At 49.4% G+C, this 23,895-nt stretch overlaps 7 protein-coding genes across 13 annotated transcripts; 4 read left to right on the top strand and 3 right to left on the bottom strand.

Moving 5' to 3' along the window:
- Nucleotides 1-671: 671 nt before the first annotated feature.
- On the bottom strand, nucleotides 672-1,473 carry LOC112344936. Its single transcript, XM_024670590.1, has 3 exons — nucleotides 1,078-1,473; nucleotides 944-1,021; nucleotides 672-879 (listed from the first exon to the last, which is right to left on the bottom strand). Exons 1-3 carry the CDS (start codon nucleotides 1,222-1,224, stop codon nucleotides 748-750), a joined length of 357 nt encoding a protein of 118 aa, XP_024526358.1. The 5' UTR covers nucleotides 1,225-1,473; the 3' UTR covers nucleotides 672-747.
- Nucleotides 1,474-4,760: 3,287 nt separating this feature from the next.
- LOC9636035 (pentatricopeptide repeat-containing protein At4g02750) lies at nucleotides 4,761-6,997 on the bottom strand. Its single transcript, XM_024670746.1, has 2 exons — nucleotides 6,245-6,997; nucleotides 4,761-6,184 (listed from the first exon to the last, which is right to left on the bottom strand). The coding sequence occupies exons 1-2, from the start codon at nucleotides 6,995-6,997 to the stop codon at nucleotides 4,823-4,825; spliced, it is 2,115 nt and encodes a 704-aa protein (XP_024526514.1). The 3' UTR covers nucleotides 4,761-4,822.
- Nucleotides 6,998-7,151: 154 nt separating this feature from the next.
- LOC9636036 lies at nucleotides 7,152-12,551 on the top strand. Of its 4 annotated transcripts, XM_002965572.2 has the most exons (13): nucleotides 7,153-7,749; nucleotides 7,802-7,845; nucleotides 7,903-7,931; nucleotides 7,994-8,740; nucleotides 8,798-8,914; nucleotides 8,970-9,269; nucleotides 9,329-9,418; nucleotides 9,475-10,873; nucleotides 10,938-11,425; nucleotides 11,493-11,573; nucleotides 11,635-11,688; nucleotides 11,740-11,891; nucleotides 11,972-12,551. In XM_002965572.2, exons 1-13 carry the CDS (start codon nucleotides 7,244-7,246, stop codon nucleotides 11,991-11,993), a joined length of 4,029 nt encoding a protein of 1,342 aa, XP_002965618.2. In that variant the 5' UTR covers nucleotides 7,153-7,243; the 3' UTR covers nucleotides 11,994-12,551. The 4 variants fall into 4 exon arrangements, with proteins under 4 accessions (XP_024526258.1, XP_002965618.2, XP_024526256.1 ...); XM_024670488.1 differs by having other exon boundaries at nucleotides 11,635-11,891; XM_024670489.1 differs by having other exon boundaries at nucleotides 8,009-8,740; nucleotides 11,635-11,891.
- Nucleotides 11,881-14,089, bottom strand: LOC9634671 (histidine protein methyltransferase 1 homolog). 2 transcript variants are annotated; one of them, XM_024670499.1, is made up of 8 exons: nucleotides 13,707-14,088; nucleotides 13,529-13,594; nucleotides 13,351-13,417; nucleotides 13,178-13,278; nucleotides 13,058-13,102; nucleotides 12,462-12,989; nucleotides 12,243-12,345; nucleotides 11,881-12,177 (listed from the first exon to the last, which is right to left on the bottom strand). In XM_024670499.1, the coding sequence occupies exons 1-8, from the start codon at nucleotides 13,836-13,838 to the stop codon at nucleotides 12,095-12,097; spliced, it is 1,125 nt and encodes a 374-aa protein (XP_024526267.1). In that variant the 5' UTR covers nucleotides 13,839-14,088; the 3' UTR covers nucleotides 11,881-12,094. The 2 variants fall into 2 exon arrangements, with proteins under 2 accessions (XP_024526267.1, XP_024526266.1); XM_024670498.1 differs by having other exon boundaries at nucleotides 13,178-13,417; nucleotides 13,707-14,089.
- Nucleotides 13,928-16,000, top strand: LOC9636037 (pentatricopeptide repeat-containing protein At4g02750). The gene is made up of 3 exons (XM_002965573.2): nucleotides 13,928-14,125; nucleotides 14,264-14,632; nucleotides 14,726-16,000. Exons 1-3 carry the CDS (start codon nucleotides 13,928-13,930, stop codon nucleotides 15,998-16,000), a joined length of 1,842 nt encoding a protein of 613 aa, XP_002965619.2.
- A 1,771-nt stretch (nucleotides 16,001-17,771) lies between these two features.
- Nucleotides 17,772-20,314, top strand: LOC9634672 (probable indole-3-pyruvate monooxygenase YUCCA9). The gene is made up of 4 exons (XM_002965574.2): nucleotides 17,772-19,312; nucleotides 19,404-19,652; nucleotides 19,914-20,036; nucleotides 20,106-20,314. Exons 1-4 carry the CDS (start codon nucleotides 18,191-18,193, stop codon nucleotides 20,307-20,309), a joined length of 1,698 nt encoding a protein of 565 aa, XP_002965620.2. The 5' UTR covers nucleotides 17,772-18,190; the 3' UTR covers nucleotides 20,310-20,314.
- Nucleotides 20,315-20,803: 489 nt separating this feature from the next.
- LOC9634673 (phenylalanine--tRNA ligase, chloroplastic/mitochondrial) lies at nucleotides 20,804-23,237 on the top strand. 3 transcript variants are annotated; one of them, XR_002991878.1, is made up of 10 exons: nucleotides 20,804-21,041; nucleotides 21,103-21,299; nucleotides 21,372-21,578; nucleotides 21,647-21,764; nucleotides 21,831-21,907; nucleotides 21,975-22,154; nucleotides 22,215-22,259; nucleotides 22,308-22,526; nucleotides 22,592-22,664; nucleotides 22,758-23,237. XR_002991878.1 is itself a non-coding variant. In XM_002965575.2 (9 exons), the coding sequence occupies exons 1-9, from the start codon at nucleotides 20,867-20,869 to the stop codon at nucleotides 22,633-22,635; spliced, it is 1,269 nt and encodes a 422-aa protein (XP_002965621.1). In that variant the 5' UTR covers nucleotides 20,804-20,866; the 3' UTR covers nucleotides 22,636-22,744. The 3 variants fall into 3 exon arrangements, 2 of the variants coding, with proteins under 2 accessions (XP_002965621.1, XP_024526265.1); XM_002965575.2 differs by lacking the exon at nucleotides 22,758-23,237 and having other exon boundaries at nucleotides 22,585-22,744; XM_024670497.1 differs by lacking the exon at nucleotides 22,758-23,237 and having other exon boundaries at nucleotides 22,592-22,744.
- The last annotated feature ends 658 nt before the right edge of the window (nucleotides 23,238-23,895 follow it).

Here is a 23,895-nt window from a genome sequence, read left to right on the forward strand (position 1 = left end):
AAAATTAAAAGCTTGAGATCATGGTATGTTGCAAACAACATGGGGCATGGAATTATGACAAAAGCTCCTTCACTTTTCTCTTCTTCAACCTCTTCAGTCAGCATCATCATCGAATCCTGTCCAGAAAATAAACATATCATCAGGAAGAACAGAAAAGAAAAAAGAGGAGAGCTACAGAAAAAGATGGTTACCTCCAAGTGATTTAAGTTATGGTTCACGGAGGATTCCTGCGAGGCCTTTGTTGTTATTGCTGGCGTGGTGGTCGCAAAGTAATCATCGTCATCCTCGACATTGGCCCAAGACTTGACGGTAGCCAGACTTGGCACCCAAAACTGGCCAGCGTCCTCCTCTGGCTGCTTTGCAATGCATGCTTGTCCGACTTCTTCTTGCTGGATTTTCGCTCAAGTGCAGAGAAAATGTTTGCGGTGCTTACAGCAGGCAATCCATTGCCTTTCCTGTATCCACCTCCAAACATTCTAGAACAATTGCCCTCTTCGGAGAAGCCTCACACCCTCGATCTGGATATAAAAGAGAAGAACAAAAAACCATTAATTCTGGTACTCGAAAAAATTCGGGTAGAAAGCACACAGCAGATTCTCCCTTGGCGAGCACACAATTCCTACAGTAGAAATCAAGATTTCTAGCACGAAATCGAGACTTCCCGCGCGTAGTTGAAATGAGCATATTCTAAGGATTTACTTTACTGCAAAATTGTTACGCCCTGCCCTAAGAGAATATACTCGGCATTTATATCATCTTTAGGGTTCCTTCTCCCCTGCTAACAATCGCCCGCAGGGCCTGGAGTTTCTGGAGCAATTGCGCGAAATTCGCGTGGCTGATTCGAACGATCTCGGCTGCCGCGGCCAGGCTCGTGCATAGCTGAGATTTCCCACACGACCCACATGAGAAATTGGGGAGGAATCGACCGATGGAGGCGACCCACCTTCTGGTTGAGCGAGGTCCAAGCGTAGCCGGGGCGCTCCAATGCGGCATTGAGATCGCGGCAGGTCTCCTGGATTTCCTGCAACGGTGGTATTCCTGAGCACTGATCGAGGGATTGAAAGAAAGAGGAAGCACCTCTACGAGATCGAGATCCTGAGGGAGATGATCATCTTGTTGCGTTGCTGATGGGCGATCCAACCAGGGGAAATTCGGTGAAGCTTGGTCTTTGTTGAGATCATGGATGAGATCGTCGAGAGCGAGAAGAGGCCCTCCCGAGGCCATGATAGAAAAGAAACTTAGGGCTCTTGTTGGTTCATAAGAACAGTACCTCTACTCTAGTAGAGACACCAAAGTTCGATCACAGCCCTATGGAAAAACGAGAAGAAGATCATCACTAAGCAATTCAACATCTCGCAAAAAGGAAAAGAATGGATTTCTCCGAGGAGAAAGAGAAAGGAAGAAGAAATGAAAACCAGCTATGGTGGATGAAGAACAAAAGGAGGAATGCAAACCTTGCTCGCAGCATCAAGACGAACTTGAGCTTCTCCAGGAAGAACCTCTTCTTGGTTCGCTTGACACGCTCCTTCTCCGCCTGGTGCCGCTGCTCCGACGGCTTTACGTAGTACTAGATCATTGAGCTTAGTGTCTTGTCCTGTCGCAACTTCCGGCCATAGCGCGCCACGGCTTGCTCGAAATTCAGCCCCTTGCAATCGATATACACGCCGCGCACCTGTTGCTGCCCTCGATCCATCCAAATCAGAGCGCTGCGATGCGAGAGAAACGAAAAGGAATACAAAATGGGTGCTTGAGAACCGCGCCTGCATTGCCGCTTCTGTGGAGGCAATGCTGGAGCCTGGACTTCGCGAGCGCCTTGAATCCACGGCCAGGCCTCGCATTTCCAGCGGCAGATCCCAATCCCCGCCATGACAGGCAGAAAACCCGAGGCAAGCTTTGCTCGCTCGATCGATTCACGGGAAATGGGGTGTGGACTGGCAGTGGCACCGCTTTACTTGGTGAGAGTTGGTCTTTCATTTAGAAGTAGAACGAGAAGAAAAGGATGCATCATCTTTGTCATCCAGCATGGTCAAGTTCTCCAAGCAGCTCGATCGGCCTACTCGATGAATGCCAAGCGCAGCACCTTCTCTGCAGAGTGAACCTTTTTCTTGGTCGCGTGGCTGCCACTAATCATCATGGCCTTGGATTGCTCAAGAGTTTCAGGTTATTCCAAATTAGTCTGTGTAAGATCCTTTCGTGCTTATTCCATCTGATTACAGCTCTTTGAACGTGGTGGCATTCGCAAAGATCTTGAAAAAATATGTCAGGGTGAAAATCTGTGAGGACTCGAGAGAAAGCTCTGAAAGTTTTTTATTTTAGGTGACTGGCAGGAAAGCAATGCCGATTTATTTGCGAAAGCTCGTACTTTAGCAGCTCTGACAGGGTGAGCCACCTTTGTTGTTTTGAAACTTTTTGTTTGCATATTTCCGAGTAGGCCTGGAAAAAGTGGAGAAGCTTTTCATACGACGTATGTATGGCGGCGGGAAGTATGGGGCGAACAGGCACTCGGGCGTGCAGCGCCGCCGGCGGTTTCGCAAGCTTCTCAGGCAGAGCTGGTGCCCGACTTCTCGTGGTGGTGGTGGTGATTTTGGAGATGGGAGGAGAGATTTTGGTGGTGCTGCTGCTCTGACATTTTTTATTTATTTTTCCTTCATCCGACTCCCAGCATTTCGCACAACCAGCTTTCTGCAGCTTCAGTTGAAACATCAGTTGATTGGCCACTGAACAATAACCGTTTCAAAGCCTTAGCATGAGAATGGCAACGCTCCAAAACTGACTTTAATTTCATTTTATGAAATAATAAAATTACTTTGCTCGTCCTAGTAGCAGTCATGGAAGAGTTTAGTGATATATCAATGTATTCTGGCTCTTCATTTCATTATACAACTTAACATATCCACAAAGAAATTTAGCCCTACTTCTTCATGCATAAGTGTATAGTTTGGTTACAAAAGAATGTGTGAATGATTTCTTAGTAGATTGTTTGGTATGCTCTATTTACACATTGCAACTAAATTTTTATTGACTTTATCTTTACAATTTTTAATTGCTTTTCTTTTCACTTCCTCTTTACGCATTATTTCTTGAGTTCCAACTGCTGGAAAACTAATTTCAAACTTATCTTCTCTACATTTGTTGATCCTAGAGCTCTTCCATTGTTAATATGTGCTATAGACTCATTAAATTCCTCATCATTCAAGGATGCTTTTTCACTTTTTACAAAGACAGTTTTTTCTCAAGGTCTATGTTGAACAAATGAAAGATGAATCTCTTAAATTCGTCACTCACTCTTATCGTTGCTTCATGCTTGCTAAGCCTTTCTTGTTTGAGCAACATATCGTTAAGCAAATATTGGCATAACTCCATGGTACTAATGCTTGTCCTTAAAAGCCTCCACAAACATATGTTTATGGCTTCATTGCCTCTTTTAGTTTTGCACTTTGGAAGATTATTTGATCTATGATGTAGGCTATGCATCTTTGAGAGATGGGCTAGTGCCTTGATCTCTGCCTCAGCCTCCCCTCGTAGGCCTCTATCCGGGAGTGTGTTATCAATGATTAAGTCCCCAGTTGGGTAATCCCTCACTCAAAGATTAAGTCCTTAGCTAAATAATCCCTCACTGAAATCAACTTGCATGTGAAAAATTCACCATCCACCTTGCACTTAATTTTGTACATTAACCGCTTAGCCACCATGACCCAGCTCCTCCAAGATAATGTAAAAACTATTTACATCACTCTCCATCATCACTACTTCCTGTCCTCTCATACCAATATGCCCTAGCAAAAAGATTTCGAAAATACTTTTAAAATAAAAATACTTCTAGACCTTTAACTAAAAGATAAAACAAACCAGAAGTTGGCGGGGAACCCATGCTTCCCCAAAATAGACCGTGCTGTCGTTAAGAGAGGGCTTGTGATTCACGTGAAGGTTGTGGAGAACGAGCTGCGTGATGCAGTAGCCTCTCATCTCCACAACCTTGTGTTGCCTCGCAGACAATCCATCTCTGATCACCTATGGAACTTCCACGAGCTCGTTTGTTACCAGAGTTCAGTCCTCGCAATCGAGGATCTGTTGTGTAAACGCTCTCATCTTCGGCTATGCCGAGAGTGGCGATGTGAGGCTGGCGGTGGAGCTCGACGCTCTAACTTTCGCCGAGGTGCTCAAAGCCTGTGGAAGCCTAGGGGACCTGGAAACTGGGAGGAAGATCCATGCCGAGGAGATTGGATCACTCCAGAGGGACGATCCCGTCCTTGGGAGCTCTCTCGTCAGCTTCTATGGCAAGTGGGGGAGCGTGGACGAAGCTCGCCAAGTCTTCCACTCCATGGATCGAGGCAGCAAGGATCTGGGACTTGGAACTCGCTGCTCAGCCACGCGGGAGACACGAGCAGCGTGTTAGATCTCCTCGAGCAAATGCTGCGCTCGGCGTGGCCATGGACGACCCCAGGGAGATGTCGCAGTGCTGTGGAACCGGGAAGCATATGGCCCCGGAGGTGACGAGCCAGGGACTCCGCCACTTCGTGCTCATGAGCGGCGACTTTGGAATCACAGCTTTGAGGGAGCACTACGATTCGGTCACAGACATCCTGGGACGGGCCGGGAACCTGGAACTCGCTCGCGAGGTCGTCCAAGCCATGCCATTTCTCCCGGATCTTCTGGCTTGGGGATCGCTACTCGGTGGCTACCAGATGCAAAGTGAGTGTGTTAAATACATGCCTCCATCAGCCAACTTGGTGAGCGCCTACTGTTAGTACATGAAGAGATAAATGTAAACCAGGGTGTAGTTTGATCATACGGATCATACAATGATATAACGTGAATTTGTCTACCACTTGGTATGGTTGTTTGCTCGCCCCAAGCCCAGCTCGAAAACGCTCCTGGCTGCTCGTTGCGTGAGGCCTTGGCCACTTTGCATCTGGTAGCCACCGAGTAGCGATCCCCAAGCCAGAAGATCCGGGAGAAATGGCATGGCTTGGACGACCTCGCGAGCGAGTTCCAGGTTCCCGGCCCGTCCCAGGATGTCTGTGACTGAATCGTAGTGCTCCCTCAAAGCTGTGATTCCAAAGTCGCCGCTCATGAGCACGAAGTGGCGGAGTCCCTGTTCTAGCTTTCCGCCATGGCTGGACGCAGCGAGAACACTGGAGAAGGATTGCTCGTCCGGAGTGAGTCCCTCGATTGCCATGCTCGCCACCAGATCGAAGCAAGAGCTTAGCTCTCCGGCCTGAGCATTCCCCGCGATCATGGTGTTGTAGGAGACGACGTTCTTCTCGGGAAAACGCTTGAAGAACCGCGCTGCCGCTTCTAAGTTGCCGTTTCCAGTGACAGATCCGAGCAGTGAGTTCCAGGAGACAATGCTGCGAGCTGGCATCGTGTAGAAAATCTCCTGGGCCTCCAAAAGTTTCCCGTGATGAACACCGTAGCCAGCCAGCATTGTGTTCCAGGATATCTCGTCTCTCTCGGGCATTGTTTCAAACACCACCTTGGCTTGCTCGAGTTCGCGAGCTTGAAAGCAAGCTCCCAGCATGAGGTTCCAGGACACGAGGCTCCTTTCCGGCATCTCGTCGAAAACTTTCCTGGACTCAAGTAACTTGTCGCCACCATTTCCCTGTGAGACTTGAGTAGCCAGCATGACAGTCCATGCAGCAGCATTCTTCCCCGGCATTCTCGTGAAAACTTCTCTGGCTTCTTCGGCTTGGCCTGCTCGAGCATACCCGACCATCAAAACTGTCCATGGTTCTATAAACTCGTTCGTCGCAGGCATACTTCTGTCCATGATGGCTCTAGCCTCTTCCAATCTCCCGGCATCAACGTAAGCTTGGATCATAGCGTTCCAGGACACCACGTCGTACTTTGGCATTGCTTCAAACATCTTCCTTGCTTCTTCCACCATTCCCTGGCGACCAAATGCCGAAACCATGCTCGTCCAAGAAGTCACGTCCTTGTGAGGCATCTCGTCAAAGAGAGCTTTAGCTTCTGTCCATAGATGGTTCTCCAGGAAACCTTGGATCATCGTGTTCCAAGCCACTACGTCTCGCTCCACCATACCTTGAAATACTTTTGTGGCCTCCTCCATCTCTCCGTTAAGACCGCAGGCTAAAATCATCGCGGTGCATGACACCGCATTGCACAGACGCATTCGGTAGAACACAGCCTTTGCCTCTCGGATCAATCCCTTTCGGATGTAAGCCTGGAGAAAAATGTTCCAAGTTACAATCCCAGCTTCTGGAATCTCGTCAAACATTCTTACCACTTCTCCGAGAAGTCCATGACGAGCACAGATGAGCATCAGCGCATTCCAAGAAAACGCACTGTGCTCTGGCATGGAGTCAAACATCCTCTTTGCTTCGTAAACTTGAAAGCTCTGAGAGAAAGCTGGAAGAAGAGCATTGTAAGAAACCACATTCCTTTGAGGCATTTGATGAAAGAGTACCTTAGCGTGTTCTAGATCTCCATTCTGGGCATAAACTCCAACCATACACGTCCATGAGACAATGTCGGGATCGGGCATGGCCAGAAAAATCTCCGTCGCTTTGCCGATATCACGGTCACTAGCATAAGCTTGTATCATCGTGTTCCAAGAGACGACGTCTCTCTCGGGCATTGAATCAAAGACCCCACGAGCTCGATCCAATCGCCTCTGGAGGGCAAACCCCAGCAACAGCGAATTCCAAGCGACTAGATTCCGCAGCGGCATGCCGCAGAAGATCCCCTCGGCTTCAACTGCCAGGAAATTCTCCGAGAACACGGCGATCATCGTGTTCCAGGAGAACAGATTGGGACTGCCGATCCCTTGGAACGCCGCAAGGGCCTCCTCCACGCTACCGCATTTCCCATACGCGTCGATGATGAGATTGGCCAAGTACCTGCTGTGCCTGTGCTCGCTCGCGGTGATCGCGCCATGGATCTGGCGCAGCTGGGCGAGATTCTTGGCCCGCCCAAGAACCCTAATTCTCGACGCCCAGCCTTCTTCTGTTTGAAATCCATTTCCCGCCAAACACATTAAGGGTTTAGGGTTTTTTCAAGGCGAAAATATCTCGAGCACTGCCAAAATATCTAGTCTACAGGGATATGCCGTCCCAGATCAAGCGCTGTCCACTTGGCGCGCTACTGGCCGCCCGATCAATGAGGATTTTTCTAAAACCTCTCGGCTATGGTGGAGCTAGGGCTTTAGTGCCTGGCATTCTCGGAATGGTGCTCTGGCGAAGGGTTTCTTAGCAGCGGAGCGATTTTCCGGCACGCGAGCGCGATGAGGCAGGTCTTTGCGGTCGATGGAGGTAGGAGCTGCCGCATAGAATGTAGGAATCTCGACAGGAAGCGCTCCAGGAGCGACAAGGATAGGGAATCCTCTCGGCATGGGGGCTACTCGTCAATGCCGTGGGAGGACGAGGAGGATGAGCTTGGCTGGGACGAGGAGGATGAGTTGGAGTTTCAATCTTTCCAGAAATCCCTTGGCAACCGCTCCGTGTCATGGACAGGCGGTGGCATGACGATTCGTGCTCGAAATTCCAACGCCAGATCCCACCCTGAGAATGGCAGGGAGAGCTACCAGGATGGCTATGGCAGGGATTCTTTTTCTTCTTGGGAGCGGAAGCAGCTGCCACGGTATGATCCATACGACCTCTGGGACTCGGAGGAGGATTCTTCTCCCAAAATTTATGACAATTTTGAGGATGATTATCTGCGAGCAAGAACTCACAAAAGAGAAGACTACAGATATGACGATCTCGGTGGACGACCAATGCCACCACCACGGTAAGCTCTCTTTTATAACTCTGGCTTCGTAAGTTCTTCTCGTGTCCTCCAGCTCTCTGGGCGGCATTTCCGCGCGACGCCATTATTCTGGTCGAGGTAAGTAGATTTTTATTTTTTATTTTCTCTCTCACAGCTTGAAGTTCCTTGTTGCAGAGTCTCCGGACTTTTACCCTCCTGCAAAGGTCAGTGCAACTTGAGCTTTGTAAAGAAAATGTACCTCTCTTTTAACTACTTTTCTTTACAGGATTACCAGCGCGAGGATTACCAGCGCGTGAGAGAGAGACAAAGATCGCCGGACAGGGAGCCTTATGACTACTATGCTAGTAGTTGGAGAGATCATCACGATGGCAGAAAAGATGCTGAATTACTTGCGGCAAAAGCCCGTGCGAGAAGTGAGGAGGACTTGCCTCCCGGTTTTGAACGTAAGCCTGAGAGCAAACGATCTCCGAGCCCAGGACGACATGACGAACGAGACCGGAGGTCATGCTTCAACTGTGGTAAAGTTGGGCATCTGAGCGCCCAGTGCCCGCTGAAGACCGAGAGAGGGGAACGATCGCCAAAACGTTTGAGGCCGTCCGAGGATGACAGGAAGAGAGGCCGTGGGAAGCAGTGCTACAACTGCGGTGAAGAAGGCCACAAGAGCAGAGTTTGCCCAAGGAAAGTCAGTGTTTCTGTAACCAACAAGGAAGATGGTGGAAGACGTGCGGATGAGAAGCGATGCTTCAATTGCCACGAGAGTGGTCACCTTCTCTTCGAGTGCCCGATGTTTTCAGATGGTGATGCCCCTCGAAACGAAAGCGCTCGATCGGCTGCGGATAATGCCTGTGTTCTGTACAAGACGAAACTTACTGACGCGGAGAAAAACCAGTACCTCAGGCAGAACAAATGCTTTACGTGCGGCAAGTCGGGCCATCCATACTATAGCTGCCCCCAGTCCGAGAAGCGACTGGAGTATGTTTTCGAGGACCGCGAGCACAAGTCTGCCTTGAAGGTACCATTTTCTTTCCTTCACTTGATTATGGACGGCCTCATCATCCGATGGTTACAGCTGCTGAAGAGTGCCTGTTGGAATTACTGGGATGATAACGGGGAAATGCATGGCCCAGTTTCGCTCTCATTTATGTCAACCCGACTTCAAGAGGGCATTATGGACAAGAATGTACTGGTATGGCTAGACTGACTCTTCGGTATTGGGGTCTAACACGTTGAATTCGTGTCAGGTTCGTCACATGTATGAACACATCAAACCAATCCCTCTCGAGACACTTTTAAAATTTTCGAAAAGCAAAACGGTGCTTTCGCTGTTAGGATGCATGCCGGAGTCGGCATCATTCCTCGGCGAGGAGATGGACGCCCAGAGCTGCGTGGATAAGTCTCTATCGGCCTTCCAGAACAAGCTTCATTTCGACATCTATGAAACTACGGTTCGGTGGTTTTTTATCAGCAGTATGAACGAGGCATTGCAGACTTATAAAACAGCGAGAAAGTATTGGGGGAAACAAGTTTCCCAAACCGCGGAGGTAAGTCCATCCGTTTTAATTTTCTGCTGCTGTTCACACTCAACAGCTTCGTTGTTCAGGACTATTCTGATCCTGATGGTAGCGGACCACCTCATAGCTCAGATTGCGAGCTCTCCTCTCCCGATGGTGTTCAAGGGTCGAAAGAAATGGTACATGCTACGTCGTTTCTTGTTATGTGTTTTTAATTCACGCCTTCGTTTTACAGGAAGGACATTCACAGAAGTCAGCAATGTTGGTGGAGTGTTGTGAGAAGTATGTTACCGACTCGACATTGGAAGATCCTATGTCCAACTCACTGGCGGCAATTCAGAAGTGCATTCATTCCGGAGTGCTTGAAGCAGCACGAGGAGGTATCGTAGACGCCATTGTGGGAGAGTATCTGCACACGTGGGACATCGAACGAAAAGCGAAAGCGAGCCAGAAGGAGCCGGTGATAGAGGTGATTGAGACCACGTCAGTTATAGAGGATTGGACCTACGAGAAAGCTGGTCGAAAGGAGAAAGCTATAGACGGAGAGGACACGTCGGAGATGGAAAGCTCCCCTTGCGTGAGGAAGAACAAAGACAGGAAGGAGCAAACGGTTGAAGTCATAGACAGCACGCCAGCAATGGAGACTTCTCTGGTATCTTGGAGGATCAACAGGTTGAAGGAAAGAGCCGAAAGAGCGGTAGAGAGCGCGGCAGCAATGGCCACCTGGACCAAGGAACCACAAGAAGAAAACTTGACATCGATGCCCAATTCACCGGTGGTAGAGATTATCTCTGAAGACAGCAAGCACGAGCACAGCGAAGATAGTAAAGCTACCGCAGACTCGTCTCCTACGCCTGTCGGAACGAACAAAACTACCGTTTTCAAGCGTCTCAAGAGGAACTGTCCTTCGAAAGCCGTAGAAGAGCCCACCGTTCCTGCTCCAGATGCAGTCGATCTCGACTTTTTCATGCCTTACGAGAAGAAGAGAAAAGTTCCTGAACCAAGAGGCGGTCCTTTGAAAGTTGTCATCAAAAGCTTGAACAGGTCCACTGGTGATAAAAAAACTGAGGTCAGCGTGCCAACTCCAGCTCCAGTTCTAGCGAATGAGAAAACTACGATCTTAGTCGACGAGAAGAAGAAAACAATGGCTGAACCGAGGAGCTGCCCTCTGAAGGTTGTTATCAAGAACTCGAGAAAGACCAGCATTCCAGCTCCAGCTAAACTCGACTCCATTCAGAAGAAAAAAGTCGCTGAACCGTTGAAGGCTGTAAAGGAGAGCATTCCAGCTTCAGCTCCAGCCAATTCTGTTCAGAAGAAAAAAGTCGCTGAACCGTTGAAGGTGGTAAAAGAGACCATTCCTCCAGCTCCAACCAATCTCGACTCTGTTCAGAAGAAAAAAGTCGCTGAACCGGTGAAGGTGGTGAAAGAGATCATTCCTCCGACTCCAGCTTCAGTTCCGGCTGAGAAGAAGAACACCGTCTCTGGAAGTGAACCTCCGCAGCTGGTACTAAAAGTTTTCCGCAAGACAAAGAAGCCAAATGACACTACTAAGGTGACAGCGATTCCGTTGGAAACAGACAAGGCCGTGGCAAAGAAACGAACGCTGAAGCTCACGGAGCTCACCGATGCAAAAGGTACGTCTTGTCTCTTTTGATTCATTTCGTTTCATTGTTTTCTCTGACTGGATGGTCAGTTTAGCTTCCGAATCGGAGACAAAGCTCGCTACTATCAAGGAACAGACTGATGAATCTAGTGATTCTACACTCAGCGAAGAAGAAGAAGAAAACGAAGGCTCTCCGCTAAAATCGTTGAGTTCCAAGCGGCCTGTACCAGCTATATTGTTGCAGCAGGACGAGGCTAGACAACCGCAACTTCCAGGCTGTGCACGAAGCTCACTGCCTGGATCAGAGTGGAAGCTATGGAAGACCAGCTACGAGAGTTACTGTTGCATCGATCGCAAGCAATCCAGGGCCAAGGAGAGAGCTGGGACTTTACCGTCGGCACGATCGAACAGAGCTGGGGTTCGCAAGCTCGGCGGCTCAAGAGCTATGGAGAAGATGAGAGCACGCAAAAAGTTGCTAAAGTTCCAGCGCAGCAAGATACACGCATGGGGAGTGGTGGCTATGGAGTTCATTGAGCCTGAAGACTTCATTGTCGAGTACGTTGGAGAAGTTCTTCGTCCAAAGGTAATACCGTTCCTTTTTTCTTCGTTCTTTTCTCCAAAACTTATGGTTCTTCTTTTTTTTTCTTAAGGTGGCAGACGTTCGAGAAGTTCGATATTTAAGGCAGGGACTTGGTAGCAGCTATTTTTTCCGCGTTGGCGATGGCTTTGTGGTAAATCAGTTTCTTACACCCCAGATCTGGGACTAAAATCTTGGTGTGTTTGATCGTATAGATTGATGCCACCCAGCGCGGAGGACTCGGAAGGTTTATAAATCACTCCTGCGAGGTGAGTTTCCAAAGTCTTTGTAACAACAACGTTCTCATCTTAAAACACCAGCCAAACTGCTATGCCAAGATCATCACAGTAGAGGGACAGAAACGTGTTTTTATTTACGCAAGAACACACATTGCTCCCGGGACCGAGCTTACATACGACTACAAATTTCCTCACGAGGATCAGAAGATCCCCTGCCTCTGCGGAGCTGAAAGGTAATCAAATTTTAGAATACTTCCACTTGGATCATATCCTCGAGAAGGCTGACTTGACGCTTTGGGGTTACAAATGCCAGGTGCCGGGGATTTCTAAACTAGCTTAGCCGTGTCGAGACGTGGCATTTCCCCGCAAAACACTCGAATCGTGAGAGAGGGATCTCCCCTACAGTCAGCGATGTACCGGACGAGCAAAAGAATCTCTACCTGAAGAAGAACTTCCACACTTCCCGCGTGCTCGAATAGCCATCGGGAAACTCTGCGACGAGATGAGCGCCTAGAATGCCTGTCACAGCAAGAGCTTTCTTTCAGCCATGGAACCAAGCGATCGATCAAAGCAAAGAGCCTTACCATCGTCTTCGACCATGTTCTTGAACTGCCGGCTGCCACCGCCACGTCCAAAGTAGTGCTTCTTCGCCGCTACGTACACGACACCGTAGTAAGGCCTGAGGCACTGCAACAAAAGCCGACGGGGTCAAACAGTGGACAGTGGAAAACAAATAGAAAAAACAGACAAAGATAAGGACGGAGAAAACCAAGGAAGGGACAGCAAAGAGAAGAACACAGTACCTTTTTGAGCAGGGTGTAAAGCTTGGAGAGAGACGAGGAGCTGTAAATGGTGTCGGACATGAGGATGATGTCGTAGCCATCCTCTTGGTAGCCGCTGCATTCTCGACTGCTCTCGAAAGCCCGGCTCCCGTTCGAGCGCCTCCTGGAGCGTCCACCATTCTCGGTTGGCGTCGATGGCCGCGAAGGCTCCCTGTCGCCCACCGGAGTCGACGGAGTCGATGGCCTCGAGTGCTCGCCGAGCGGCGTCGATGGCCGGGACGAGTAGTCGAAGCTGAATCCAAAGTCGACGTTGGTGTCGTTGTCCAAGTCGGGCGGACTGGCCTGGGAGAGGAGGTTCTGGACGTCGGCCCAGTCGCCGGAGAAGTAGCGGAGGTCGGGCGACACGGCCATGCTCCTCGTCGGGGTGAGCGAGCCATTGTGGCGAGAGATTCGTGCGCGGGCATAGTCCAGATTAGCTGACACGTTTGGGATCGTCAGCCGCTTGACAACTTCGATGTTGAAGTCCTGGAAGTGGACTGTGGAGGCACCCTGGAAGACAAACGAGTGTTACACTTGGCTAGAGTCAAGATGCCGGGCACGTATTTCTTCTAGCCTACCTTGATGCAAGCGAACACGCCTGGAAGTCCATGCCCGCAACCGAGCTGGTGGTGGCCAATTCAAACAAAGCATAAGATAACTTAATAGAAACGAAAGAGTTGATCAAGTCGACCACGCACCTCAAGCACCCGCTTTCCTCGAAACGAGAGCTGCCCGTCTTGGATCTCACGTCGCAGCGTGTCGACGAGATCGGTGGCGCATTCCGAGAGCTTCAATCCTCCTGGAGAAGAGAGAAGAGAAAAGTCGTTAGCAATGCCCACTTGATCATACGAATCGGAAAGCAACAGCTTACCTTCGTACGTCCCAGGAACTAGATCAGCGCTGGGGATGCCGGCAACATCGCTGTTAGTGATCCGGCCCTGGAAGAAAGAAGAAATGGAGACAACCAGATGATCCTGTCAGAGCTCTTTCTTAAAGCGACAAAACATAACTAGAGATTTTTTTCTCTTGTTTAGTACTACTCGACCGACCTTGAGAAGGATAATCCCTCCGGGCAACGACACCGGCTCTGTGGCAAACAATTTGGCATGCGTGTCCTGCGAAACAATGCCAGATAGAAGCTCTCAATCCATCCATTCCATCCATCCATCCATCCAAGAAAATCCCAAAAATATTTCGAAATCCGCGAGAAAGAGCGAGAGATTCTACCTCTGTGGGGATGATTTCCTCCGCGGGAGGCGCCGGAGGAAGATCCGAGAAGCCCAGCCGCGCGGGATTGCTCTGGAGCAGGCAATGGCCGGGGAGATTGTAGAGGCAGGAGAATATCGACGGCGCTTTCATCGCTCGCGTCCCTGCCGCGGCGCCTAGCTATGGCGCTCCTCCTTCCTTGCCCTGTTGTTGCTGGATCCTAGCGCGGCCCTGCCGGAAAAATGTGGAAAATGCGCGGCGGCCTTGCCTTGAAGAGTCAGAGCGTCGATGCGTTGCACGTGTGCGCGCTCCTCGCGATTTCCCTCCCCTTCGTCGTCACGATCAAGCAACGAGGAGAGAAAGAGAAGCCCTCCGCGAAGCTGCTAGCAAAGAGCCATGGCTATGGCGGCGGAATATCCCGCGGCATATTCCGCCGGCAAGTGACATCGTCAGACACGTGGCAGCACGACGTGCCGTGGATCTGACCGGCCTCTGCCGGCTGACTCTCCGGCATCTGGTAGGGAAATTTTAGGGTTCTTGGAGTCGAAATTTTAGGGTTTTTGGATCGATCCATGTAGCTCGACGCGGCCAGGGCGCCATGGAAGGGGAAGAGATCCACGCGTATGTTCTTCGAGGATGTGGCGCGGCTGTTGCGATCGTGCACAGCGCTCGATCAAGCGCGCCGGATTCAAAGGATCGTTGCGGCCGTGGAGCCCGGGAATATGTTTCTGGGCAATCTCGTGGTGCGAATGTATGGGCGGTGTGGGAGCCCGGAGGAGGCGCGGCGGGCGTTCGAGGGCATCGCGCGCCGCAATGCCTTCTCCTGGGGCATTTTGATGGCAGCGTATGCGCAGAATGGGCAATTGCGAGAATCCGAGGCTGTGTTTCACAGGATGCCGGAGAGGGATGTGATCGCTTGGAATTCGATGATCACGGGATACTCTCAGGCCGGATTCGTCGCGAGATCTAGAGCTCTTTTCCTCCAAATGCCCGAGAGGAATCTCATCTCTTGGAACGCGATGGCGGCAGCGTATGCCCAGAATGGGCATATTGACGAAGCGCAAGAAATCTTTCACAGGGCTCCTTCTCGCGACATCGTGACTTGGAACACCATCGCGGCGGCGCTCGCGCAGCTCGGATCCAGCGCCCAATCGCGCGAATTCTTCGATGCGATGCCAGAGAGGAACGAAATCTCCTGGTCGTGTACCATCCAATCCATCGCCCAGGCCGGGAATTCGCACGACGCGCGCGCGCTGCTCGATCGAATGCCGTGGTGGAGCGTCTTCGCCCTAAACGCCCTAATCGCCGCGAGCGCCACTGGCAGCGACGAAGCACAGGAGCTCTTCGATGAAATGCCGTACCGGGACGTCGCCACGTGGACGGCCCTGATGGACGCGTACGCGCGCGCCGGCCTTCTCCGCCATTCGCGCCGCGTGTTCGCGGAGATGCCCGTACGGAACGTCTTCTCCTGGACCGTGCTCATCGTGGCCGTTGCGCGGGGCGGGATCGACGGTGGCCCGCGAGTCGAGGAATCGCTATCTCTCTTTGACAGGATGCCTGCCAGGAATCTGGTCGCGTGGAACGCCACAATCGCGGCATTTGGGGAATATGCGTCGCATCTGTCGGGCGCGTGGAGCATCTTCGTTTCCATACCCGCCCGCGATGCCGCCACGTGGAACTCCCTGGTCCGTGGGTTTGGGCATTCCGGGGAGATCGCGCGCGCCGAGGAGATTCTCTCCAAGATGCCCCACCACGGCCTCGTCGCGTGGAACTCGATGCTTGTAGCATATGCCCACTCCGGGCATCTTGAAAAGGCATGCTTGCTTTTTGGCGCCATGCCGGTCAGGGATCGATTCTCGTGGTCGGCGGCTCTAAGCTGGGATTACCGGCGCTTTTGGGAAATGGGCCTCGAGGGAATCGAACCCGACCCGGTGTGTGTGACGAGCTTGCTAGCTTCGCTCAAGGACGCTGGAGATTTACAAAGTTCTAGAGATTGGTTTGTGAGAATACTCCCGGACTTTGGAATCCAATTGACAAAGGATCACTTCTACTGCATCGCGGATGGTTTGGCAAAGTCTGGAGAGCTGAGTTTTGCGATCGAGTTTCTTGCGGGAGTCCCGTTTGATCCGGATGTTATAGCTTGGACCACCATTCTTAGCTCCTGTGTGGAGTTTAGCGATGCTAGCCGTGGAGCTCACGCGGCCGAGCGAGTACTGCGTGACCAACTTGGCAATTCGAAGAACTATGGCGGCGCCGGTGCTTTCATCTCCTTGGCAAACACTTACTCCATGATGGTGAGCTTTGATCCTCCATAACGTTCCATAGCCCTCACGCCCCACAAACTTTGATCCAGGCATGCATTAGTGTCGCATTAAACACAGGGATAATGGGTGCTCTTGATTGACGATCCGATTGTTACATTTTCGATACTCGCGACCTTTCACGATTGATCCAGATGGAATCTGCTGCAAGACGGCATGCTAGATAGATCGACTGTCTCTACGTGTTTAGAAAAGGGTTTTCCAAGGCGGTGGTGCTAAAACAAAGTTGACGCTGTTTGTCAATTGGAGGTTGACAAGACGGATTTTACAAGTTGACAAGACGACAAGCACCGCCATTCTTGACTTGGCATCCAGAAAAAACTACTACCAACTTTCTCTAAGTGTCTTTGTGTGTATGGATTTGCTCGAAGTTAGGTGTGAAATAGATGGAAGCGCGCGCGCGAGCGAGCGAGAGGAGAAATTCTAAGCTCGCCCAATTGAGGACAAGCACAAAGAGGTTCCTTGAGCACGACAAGCACTATGCATACATGTGTATGCAAAGCTTTGCCCATAGTTTAATCCCCGTGGCTGTGCTTTTGTGGCCCTGGTTGACAAATAAATTGCTAAACAAGCCCAGATTCGGAAAAGCCTCAATGTCACACACCATGTTATCGGTCATTGGATTTGTCCTCTTGTCGTAGATCCTCATGTGATTCAAACCATTTAAAAGACCTCGGCACTTTTGTTCAAAGAGCAGTTCTTCCCGAGATCATTTCAGGCATGCGTTGAATTTACCCAGCTTGGATATGGTCTCATTCTTTCAAATCATCATCGAGTTGGTAAACTCTCTGTTGATAGCTAAAAGGAACCCATCCAAATGATGCATCTGTTGTGTACTTTTTGCCTCTAGATTTTTCTTTGTAATTTCAAAGTTGAGTGATCTGGAATCCAGGAAAGTTTATGTATAAATTAAATGCCCAATGCGCGGTGATATTTACTCCGAAGAACAAAGGTTTGTTTATTTTACGTACTCAGGCTGCACGAAAGTGGTGTCGTGGAAATCTCAATTCTGGCACTCACCCAAAAAGGGATTTCAAAATCTGTAAATAGGGAACGAAACGGGCCCGAGATCCAACCAAGTTGAACATGTCAAGCCCAATTACATTGCTGTGTGGTGCATGAAAACATGGCTGGATCTCCCTGCCAACGCCAATCTAGCTGCGTGCTAGCTGCATAAACAAATGCCCACGAAAACAAATCCCCTAGCAAACGACGCAAACAACAACATCCCAGCAGCACCAGCAACAACAAGGAAGCCCGAAAAGTCCTTCTCAATCATTGTTTCCTTGATTTTATATACAGCAGGCCGATCATCGATCATTCTCGTGCAACACCAGTGCCACCACCTCCACCTCCTCCACCACCTTTCTTTTGCCACCACCGCCACCACCACCCACACAATTCTCATCAAGCCCAGCAGTTATGCTAGTTTACAAATAAATAATTGACCTGTCATTCCAACTTCCAGTTCCTCTTTCTCTCTCTCTCTTTCGCTCTCTCTCTCTCTCTCTCTCTCTCCCTTTTGTTGCTTTCGGCTGTGCTTCTGCTTAACACTCAATCCATTCCATCCCACTTTCTCCTCCAGTGCATCCATAGAGTGGGGTTATAAGAACAAACGTCTTCTCTTCCAAAGGGCTCTTTTGTCTTTGTAGTTGTTTCTTTGCCTTGTTGATCAAACTATTCTTTTGAAAGCTCTTCAGTGGGACGGATCTTCTAACGCTTTGATCTTCCTCTCCAAAGCTTTTGTGGATTGGAGTTCTTTTCATTCAGCTGCATTGTTTTGTTGTTGAGAGGTGGCCTCTCCTCCGGGCTTGAGGCGGCTATAAAAACTTCTTTCCTAGCTTTCTTTTTGGCCAGAAGTTTGGTAGTTCCAGCCCATCTGAATTTGTATATTTGAGAGGGAAGACTAGGAGAGATTTCTTGAGATCTCTGGATCCCATCACTCCTTTTGGATCATCTATAAATTTTAGGAGATGAGCATTGGTGATGATGTTACTCTGGCCAATGCATCACCGCATCAGTTGTTGAATCATCTTTTCAAAGACCACTGATCAGTCCGAGAGACACTGGAGCAGCTCTAGAAACTCCTTCCAAGTCAAGCTCCCAAAAAAGCGAAGTCTCCCCTTTCCAAAAATTCTCCCTTGTCTTGTGAGAGTTCTCCAAAACTTTGATTGCTGTTTGGTGATGCTGATTAGCAGCACTACTCCTTCCTTGCTCTGTGTTGAATCATCTTTAGTCTCTCCCGGAATTTTCCAAGAGTTTGCAGTTGCAAGCTTTCAAGAGCAGGCAAGCCATCAAGATCAAGAGAGCTGCATTGCTCAAAGCATGCCTCCACATTGTGCCATAGATTCAGAGGAGTGGTGGAGAAATCTTTTCAGTCACAAGCAACTGCTTCACCACCTTGAGAACCTGAAGAAGAATGAGCTTTTTCCTCAAGCAAAACATCAAAATCATCAAAAAAGAGAAGAAAACAAGGAGCAATCTCATCAAACAAGAGAAGAAGGCCAGGATCAAAGTTCTCTAAGAGCCTCTAGAGGAGAAGAAAGCGATCAAAGAGAAGAGACGTGCCACCAAGATCACAAACGAGGAGTGGAAGAATTCAGGCTCTCCATAAATCCATGCTGCCACCCTCCAAGAACACCAAGAACACCATATACCTGGGTGGAAGGAGCGATAATCGTTGGCGCTGGCCCATCGGGCATGGCAACCGCGGCATGCCTCCAGCAGCTGGGGATCACATCCTCGATCTTGCTCGAGAAGAGCGACTGCATCGCATCGCTGTGGCAAGAGCGGACCTACGATCGCCTCCGCCTCCATCTCCCCAAGAAATTCTGCGAGCTCCCACTGGCGCCATTCCCATCCCACTTCCCAATCTATCCCGCCAAGCAGCAATTCCTGGATTACCTCCACGACTACGCGCGCCGCTTCCACATCCGGCCGCGATTCGGCGAGATCGTCCAGTCGGCGCGATTCGATCAGCGCCTCCAGCTCTGGCGCGTCCAGACGATGAAGATCAATAACCCTGATCTTGGAAATATTTCCAGCGAAGGAAATCTTTCCACCATGGAATACGTGGGCCGATGGATCGTCGTCGCCACGGGCGAGAATGCGGAGGCGCGGATCCCCGTGGAGATCCCGGGCATGGATCTCTTCGCCGGGAAGATCCGGCACTCGAGCGTCTACAAGAGCGGCGCGCGATTTGCCGGCCAGCGCGTTCTCGTGGTCGGGGCGGGCAATTCCGGCATGGAAATCGCCATGGATCTCGTGCAACACGATGCCAGGCCGTCGATTGTGGTGCGCAGCCCGGTAAGCATCGCGATTCCTCGCGAGAGATCGCGAATTCTTTCCATCCGGGGGCCCGGGCTAAAATGTTTTGCGTGGTTCTTGTTCTTGCCAGATTCACATCCTTCCGCGAGAGATGCTAGGCAAATCCACATTTGGTGTCTCGGTGGCGATGCTCAAGTTCCTGCCGCTGTGGCTCACGGATCGATTGCTGCTGCTCTACGCGCTCCTGGCGCTGGGCGATACATCGCGCTATGGGATCCGGCGCCCTAAAACAGGGCCTCTGGAGATGAAGGAGAAGATGGGCAAGACGCCAGTCCTGGACGTGGGAACCTTGGCTCACATCAAGCAAGGCAACATCAAGGTAACGCCATAGCTCTGTTTTCTTGGAGAATTTGTTCTCTTCTCTTGTTTCCATTGATTGGATTGGTGGTTGCTTGCGATGTTTGATCTTCCTCTTTGTTTTGATTCAATTCTTTGGAAGTTGGATCGATCGATTCTAGCAAAATTCGAGCGATCCAACGTCCAAAGAAGTGACAACAATGGGGAACTTTGCTACTCTTTTAGCTTTTGCTCATAGCATGATCTCTCAAACATCTTCTTTCTTTCTCTCCTCTTGTCACAGGTAGAACCGGCGATTGAGTGTTTTACGGCCTCTGGTTGCAAATTCGTGAATGGAGAGCAGCATTGTTACGATGCAATCGTCTTGGCGACTGGTTACAAGCCAAATGTTCCCAAATGGCTCAAGGTAAGCTCGCTAGATTTCTCTAAATCTTCTATAGTGGATCCAATTAATGTGGGTGCTTTGTTCTTCCAGGATCCTCACCTAAACTTTTCCAGCGATGGATTCCCCAGTTGCGGGTGGCGAGGCCAGCGGGGATTATATGTGGCTGGACTGTCCAGAAAAGGGATTTTGGGGGTCTCCAAGGATGCGCGACTCATCGCGCAAGACATATTCCAATCATATACCTCCTCTCAAATCAAACAACAACAACAGCAACGCAAGCAAAGATTCCAATGATAAAAGAAAAAGAAAAAAAAGAAAAGAAAGAAAACCACAGTTTTGGTAAAGAGAGTAAAAAGCTCCGAAGTCGTCATTCAATGTTAAGTGAGCTCATGATCCATTAACAGAGACCAGGAGAGAGTTGCAAAACCTTTCATTTTGGGCTTTATGATATGCTAGACAACCTTGTACATTTTGTGCAAATTTTGTCTCTAAAAGCGGAAAATAATGAGAAAAAGAGAGGAAAAGAAATCTAAAATATAGAAAAATATTCCTGCCAGTGTAGTGCGTGGAAAGGCATCCTGCTTCCACGGATCCATCAGCATGTGTGTTCTCCGGCAGGAATCAAATTGCCAAAAAGGAATTTGGGGGAATTGATATGATTCCTTCCACATAGATCACAAAAGTGATGATGGAGGATCTCGGAATCCTGGCGCACTGCACTATAGCCAGTTGAAAGATTCCCCCACGCAAAAAAGGTGGTAGGGTTTCCAAGCGTAGAAATGGGGGAATATCTTCTCTGCCCCTCGAATTTAGGGTTTAAGCGAGCTTTGAGGTTGTGTGGCGCCCAGGCCATGGCGCTGGCGCTGTCGTCGGCTCCCACATTTTGCCACCGCGTGCTGGCGCTCAGGAGCGGGCATGCGAGGCGCGGCATCGGCCAGGTAGCGATCGATTCTCGCTCTTCCCGGAAGCGATCGGCGCCAATTGTAGCAGCGGTGCAAATCGGCGGCGTCACGCTCACTCGCGAAGGTAAGACTGTGATGGAATATCGAGGAAACGCTCGCATTTCTTTTATTTTTTGTTCTTCCAGAGGTTGTGAGGCAGGACGATCCCACAAACAATGTGCCCGACTCGGTTTTTTCAAAGATTGGACTCCAGCTCCATAGAAGGCCCGATCATCCTCTGGGGATCCTGAAGAACGAAATCTACAGCTTCTTCGACGAGAAATTCCCTGCCGGGCTGTTTCGGAAATTCGATGACTTGAGTCCAGTGGTTTCCGTCAAATCTGTGAGTGCTGTCGAACGTAAATCTTTTCTTCTTGGCTCTTTGGCTCGACTTTGTCTCCTTTTTTTTTTCTAGAACTTTGATGATGTTCTAGTGCCTCCCGATCACATAAGCAGAAGCTACAACGATACGTACTATGTCGATGGAAATACAGTTTTGCGGTGTCATACGAGTGCGCACCAAGCGCAAATGCTTCGAGATGGCCTCACGCACTTCCTCGTCACCGGAGATGTATACAGAAGAGATGCTATCGACGCGACACACTATCCAGTTTTCCACCAGGCAAGTTCGCTTTTTCTTTTTCCTTGCGTCCTGCGTTTACAGTAAGTTATCTTCGCTTCTTTTGGCAGATGGAAGGCTTTCGTGTTTTTAGTGAGTCGGAATGGAAAGACACGGGTTTGGATGGTACAGATTTAGCTGTAAAGGATCTGAAAGAAACTCTCGAGGGTCTTGCCAAACGACTCTTTGGTAAGCTTTGGTAAGCCTCGATGAAATCATGACTTGTGCATCAATCTGTTTATGCTGTAATGGCAGGGAACGTAGAGATGCGATGGATAGACACGTACTTCCCATTCACCAATCCGTCTTTTGAGCTGGAAATATTCTTCAAGGTGTCTATTCTTTCTACCTTTTCGTTTCTTTCCATTAGGTGCTCAATCAAATGTGTGGATGGGACAGGAAAAATGGCTCGAGGTTCTAGGCTGCGGAGTCACCGAGCAAGAAATCTTGAAAAGCAATGGACAAAGTGGTAAAGTTGCGTGGGCATTTGGTCTGGGCCTCGAGCGCCTCGCCATGGTTCTCTTTGATATACCGGACATCCGACTCTTTTGGACGTCAGATCCTCGCTTCACTGCTCAAGTAATTAACCTCTTCTAACATTTTGCGCAGTTTACATCTCTCCGAAATTTCTGGATGCAGTTCAAAGCCGGGCAACTTGGAACGAAGTTTAAGCCTTTTTCAAAGGTACGCCATACGCGCTCGCTTCTTCTAACTTTCGTTCTGGTTTGGCAGTATCCTCCCTGTTACAAGGACATAAGCTTCTGGATTACCGATGCTTTCACGGAGAACAACCTGTGCGAGCTCGTCAGAGATGTCGCTGGTGACATTGCCGAAGAAGTGAGCCTCATCGACCAGTTTACAAACAAGAAGGGGATTTCCAGCCACTGCTATCGAATAACTTACCGATCCATGGAGCGCTCTCTGACGGATGAGGAAGTAAATGCCATTCAGGTAAAGCCACGAAGCTCCAAGTTTTCTTGCTAAATTTTAAGTTGTTCTCCTCTCCAAGGACAAAGTGAGGGAGGAAGTCGCAAAGCAGCTGCAAGTTACGCTGAGATAATTGTAAGTAATGGAGTAGTTTCTTTCCAGGTAATAATTTTTGTCAAGGTAGTCTCTTTTCATCTTTGCACAGCTTTTGGAAATGAATCAAGCTGACCAAAATTTATACATTTCATAGCGCAGATAGCACAGGCCATTCTCCTCGCATATCTGTGCTCCTAATGCAAGGGGTGCAACTTCGTCCAGCCGAAGCTTCAAGTGGTTCAAGCAGATATCTACACACTCGTTGATCTCAAAGCCGGTGTAGCAAATGGTTTGGCCATAGATTCTTTCAGACACATTGGTTGTTTTGCTGGGCTTCCCCATCAAGAGCTGCGAGTAAAGGGACTCCAGATCCGCAGCAAATTCACTGTGTTCTTCTGCCGTTCCTGGATTGCGAGCAACAGCGCCTGATGAAACTCCACCTGCAGGACAGACAGGAACAATCTTCACGGAGGATGAGCTTGCCAAAGTGGAGATGATCAACAGAGCAATCATAATTGCTTTGGACACCACAACATAGACAGGGTTTTGCCATGGATCGAGCTTCGTGGACATCGTCACGGACTTCCCAAAGATAATACTAAAACTATCAGCTTGAGAGATGATAGATTTTGGAGACTATTTCCTAAGTTTGTTTGGCTAATCAGAATTTCCTTTCAGCTGAAAAGAATATCTTTAAGCATATTTGCTTACTTAGAGTTTTCTTAGATGCAAAGCTCCGATCGAGGAAAGTGTTTCTTAGCGTGTCTTTACGACAGATTGAGGATGGATCCAACAGTCCTACCGCAGTGCATATGTACTTTACGTTAATAGTATAGCCAGTAAAAATAATAACATTGAAGTCACAAAGCATACTAAAATAATGGAATAGTTCTCTTCCCTTTTGTTAGTACTTTTTACATCTTTGAACAGCTTTGGAAGTGAATAAAGGTGACCAAAATGTATACATTTCATAGCAGAGATAGCACGCGCGCGCCATTCCCCTCGCAAATCTGTGCTCCTAATGCAAGGGGTAACTTTGTCTAGCCGACAAGCAGATACCTACACCCAAAGTTGGTGTAGCAACTGGTTTGGCATAGATTCTTTCGGACACATTGGTCTTTTGCTGGTATTCGTGATATCGATGTCAAAACAGCTCATCCTCCGCGCAGATTGTTTCTGTCTGGAGTTTCCCAAGCTTTTTTTGCTCGCAAGCCAAGAAGAGCAGATGAACACGGTGAATTTCCTGTGGATCTGAAATCTCTACTCGCTGCTCTTGTCAGCTTAACATGTGTTATTG

The sequence above is a fragment of the Selaginella moellendorffii genome, unplaced genomic scaffold, assembly GCF_000143415.4.
Source record: "Selaginella moellendorffii unplaced genomic scaffold, v1.0 SELMOscaffold_6, whole genome shotgun sequence".
NCBI lineage: Eukaryota > Viridiplantae > Streptophyta > Lycopodiopsida > Selaginellales > Selaginellaceae > Selaginella > Selaginella moellendorffii.

Coding starts and splice junctions, on each gene's coding strand:
- LOC112344936 (XM_024670590.1), bottom strand. CDS start 1,224: ATGGCCTCGGGAGGGCCTCTTCTCGCTCTCGACGATCTCATCCATGAT. Junction 1,022..1,077: donor AGGATCTCGATCTCGTAGAG/GTGCTTCCTCTT, acceptor CCACCGTTGCAG/GAAATCCAGGAGACCTGCCG. Junction 880..943: donor GGACCTCGCTCAACCAGAAG/GTGGGTCGCCTC, acceptor GGGAAATCTCAG/CTATGCACGAGCCTGGCCGC.
- LOC9636035 (XM_024670746.1), bottom strand. CDS start 6,997: ATGTGTTTGGCGGGAAATGGATTTCAAACAGAAGAAGGCTGGGCGTCG. Junction 6,185..6,244: donor ATGGACTTCTCGGAGAAGTG/GTAAGAATGTTT, acceptor ATTTTTCTCCAG/GCTTACATCCGAAAGGGATT.
- LOC9636036 (XM_024670488.1), top strand. CDS start 7,244: ATGAGGCAGGTCTTTGCGGTCGATGGAGGTAGGAGCTGCCGCATAGAA. Junction 9,419..9,474: donor TTCAAGGGTCGAAAGAAATG/GTACATGCTACG, acceptor TTCGTTTTACAG/GAAGGACATTCACAGAAGTC. Junction 11,574..11,634: donor GCGTTGGCGATGGCTTTGTG/GTAAATCAGTTT, acceptor TTGATCGTATAG/ATTGATGCCACCCAGCGCGG.
- LOC9634671 (XM_024670498.1), bottom strand. CDS start 13,838: ATGAAAGCGCCGTCGATATTCTCCTGCCTCTACAATCTCCCCGGCCAT. Junction 13,418..13,528: donor GAGGGATTATCCTTCTCAAG/GTCGGTCGAGTA, acceptor TCTTTCTTCCAG/GGCCGGATCACTAACAGCGA. Junction 12,178..12,242: donor GAACATGGTCGAAGACGATG/GTAAGGCTCTTT, acceptor TTGCTGTGACAG/GCATTCTAGGCGCTCATCTC.
- LOC9636037 (XM_002965573.2), top strand. CDS start 13,928: ATGTGGAAAATGCGCGGCGGCCTTGCCTTGAAGAGTCAGAGCGTCGAT. Junction 14,126..14,263: donor GCGGCATATTCCGCCGGCAA/GTGACATCGTCA, acceptor CGATCCATGTAG/CTCGACGCGGCCAGGGCGCC. Junction 14,633..14,725: donor TGATCACGGGATACTCTCAG/GCCGGATTCGTC, acceptor GCGTATGCCCAG/AATGGGCATATTGACGAAGC.
- LOC9634672 (XM_002965574.2), top strand. CDS start 18,191: ATGCTGATTAGCAGCACTACTCCTTCCTTGCTCTGTGTTGAATCATCT. Junction 19,313..19,403: donor CGATTGTGGTGCGCAGCCCG/GTAAGCATCGCG, acceptor TGTTCTTGCCAG/ATTCACATCCTTCCGCGAGA. Junction 19,653..19,913: donor TCAAGCAAGGCAACATCAAG/GTAACGCCATAG, acceptor CTCTTGTCACAG/GTAGAACCGGCGATTGAGTG.
- LOC9634673 (XM_002965575.2), top strand. CDS start 20,867: ATGGCGCTGGCGCTGTCGTCGGCTCCCACATTTTGCCACCGCGTGCTG. Junction 22,260..22,307: donor AGTTTAAGCCTTTTTCAAAG/GTACGCCATACG, acceptor CTGGTTTGGCAG/TATCCTCCCTGTTACAAGGA. Junction 22,527..22,584: donor AGGAAGTAAATGCCATTCAG/GTAAAGCCACGA, acceptor CTCCTCTCCAAG/GACAAAGTGAGGGAGGAAGT.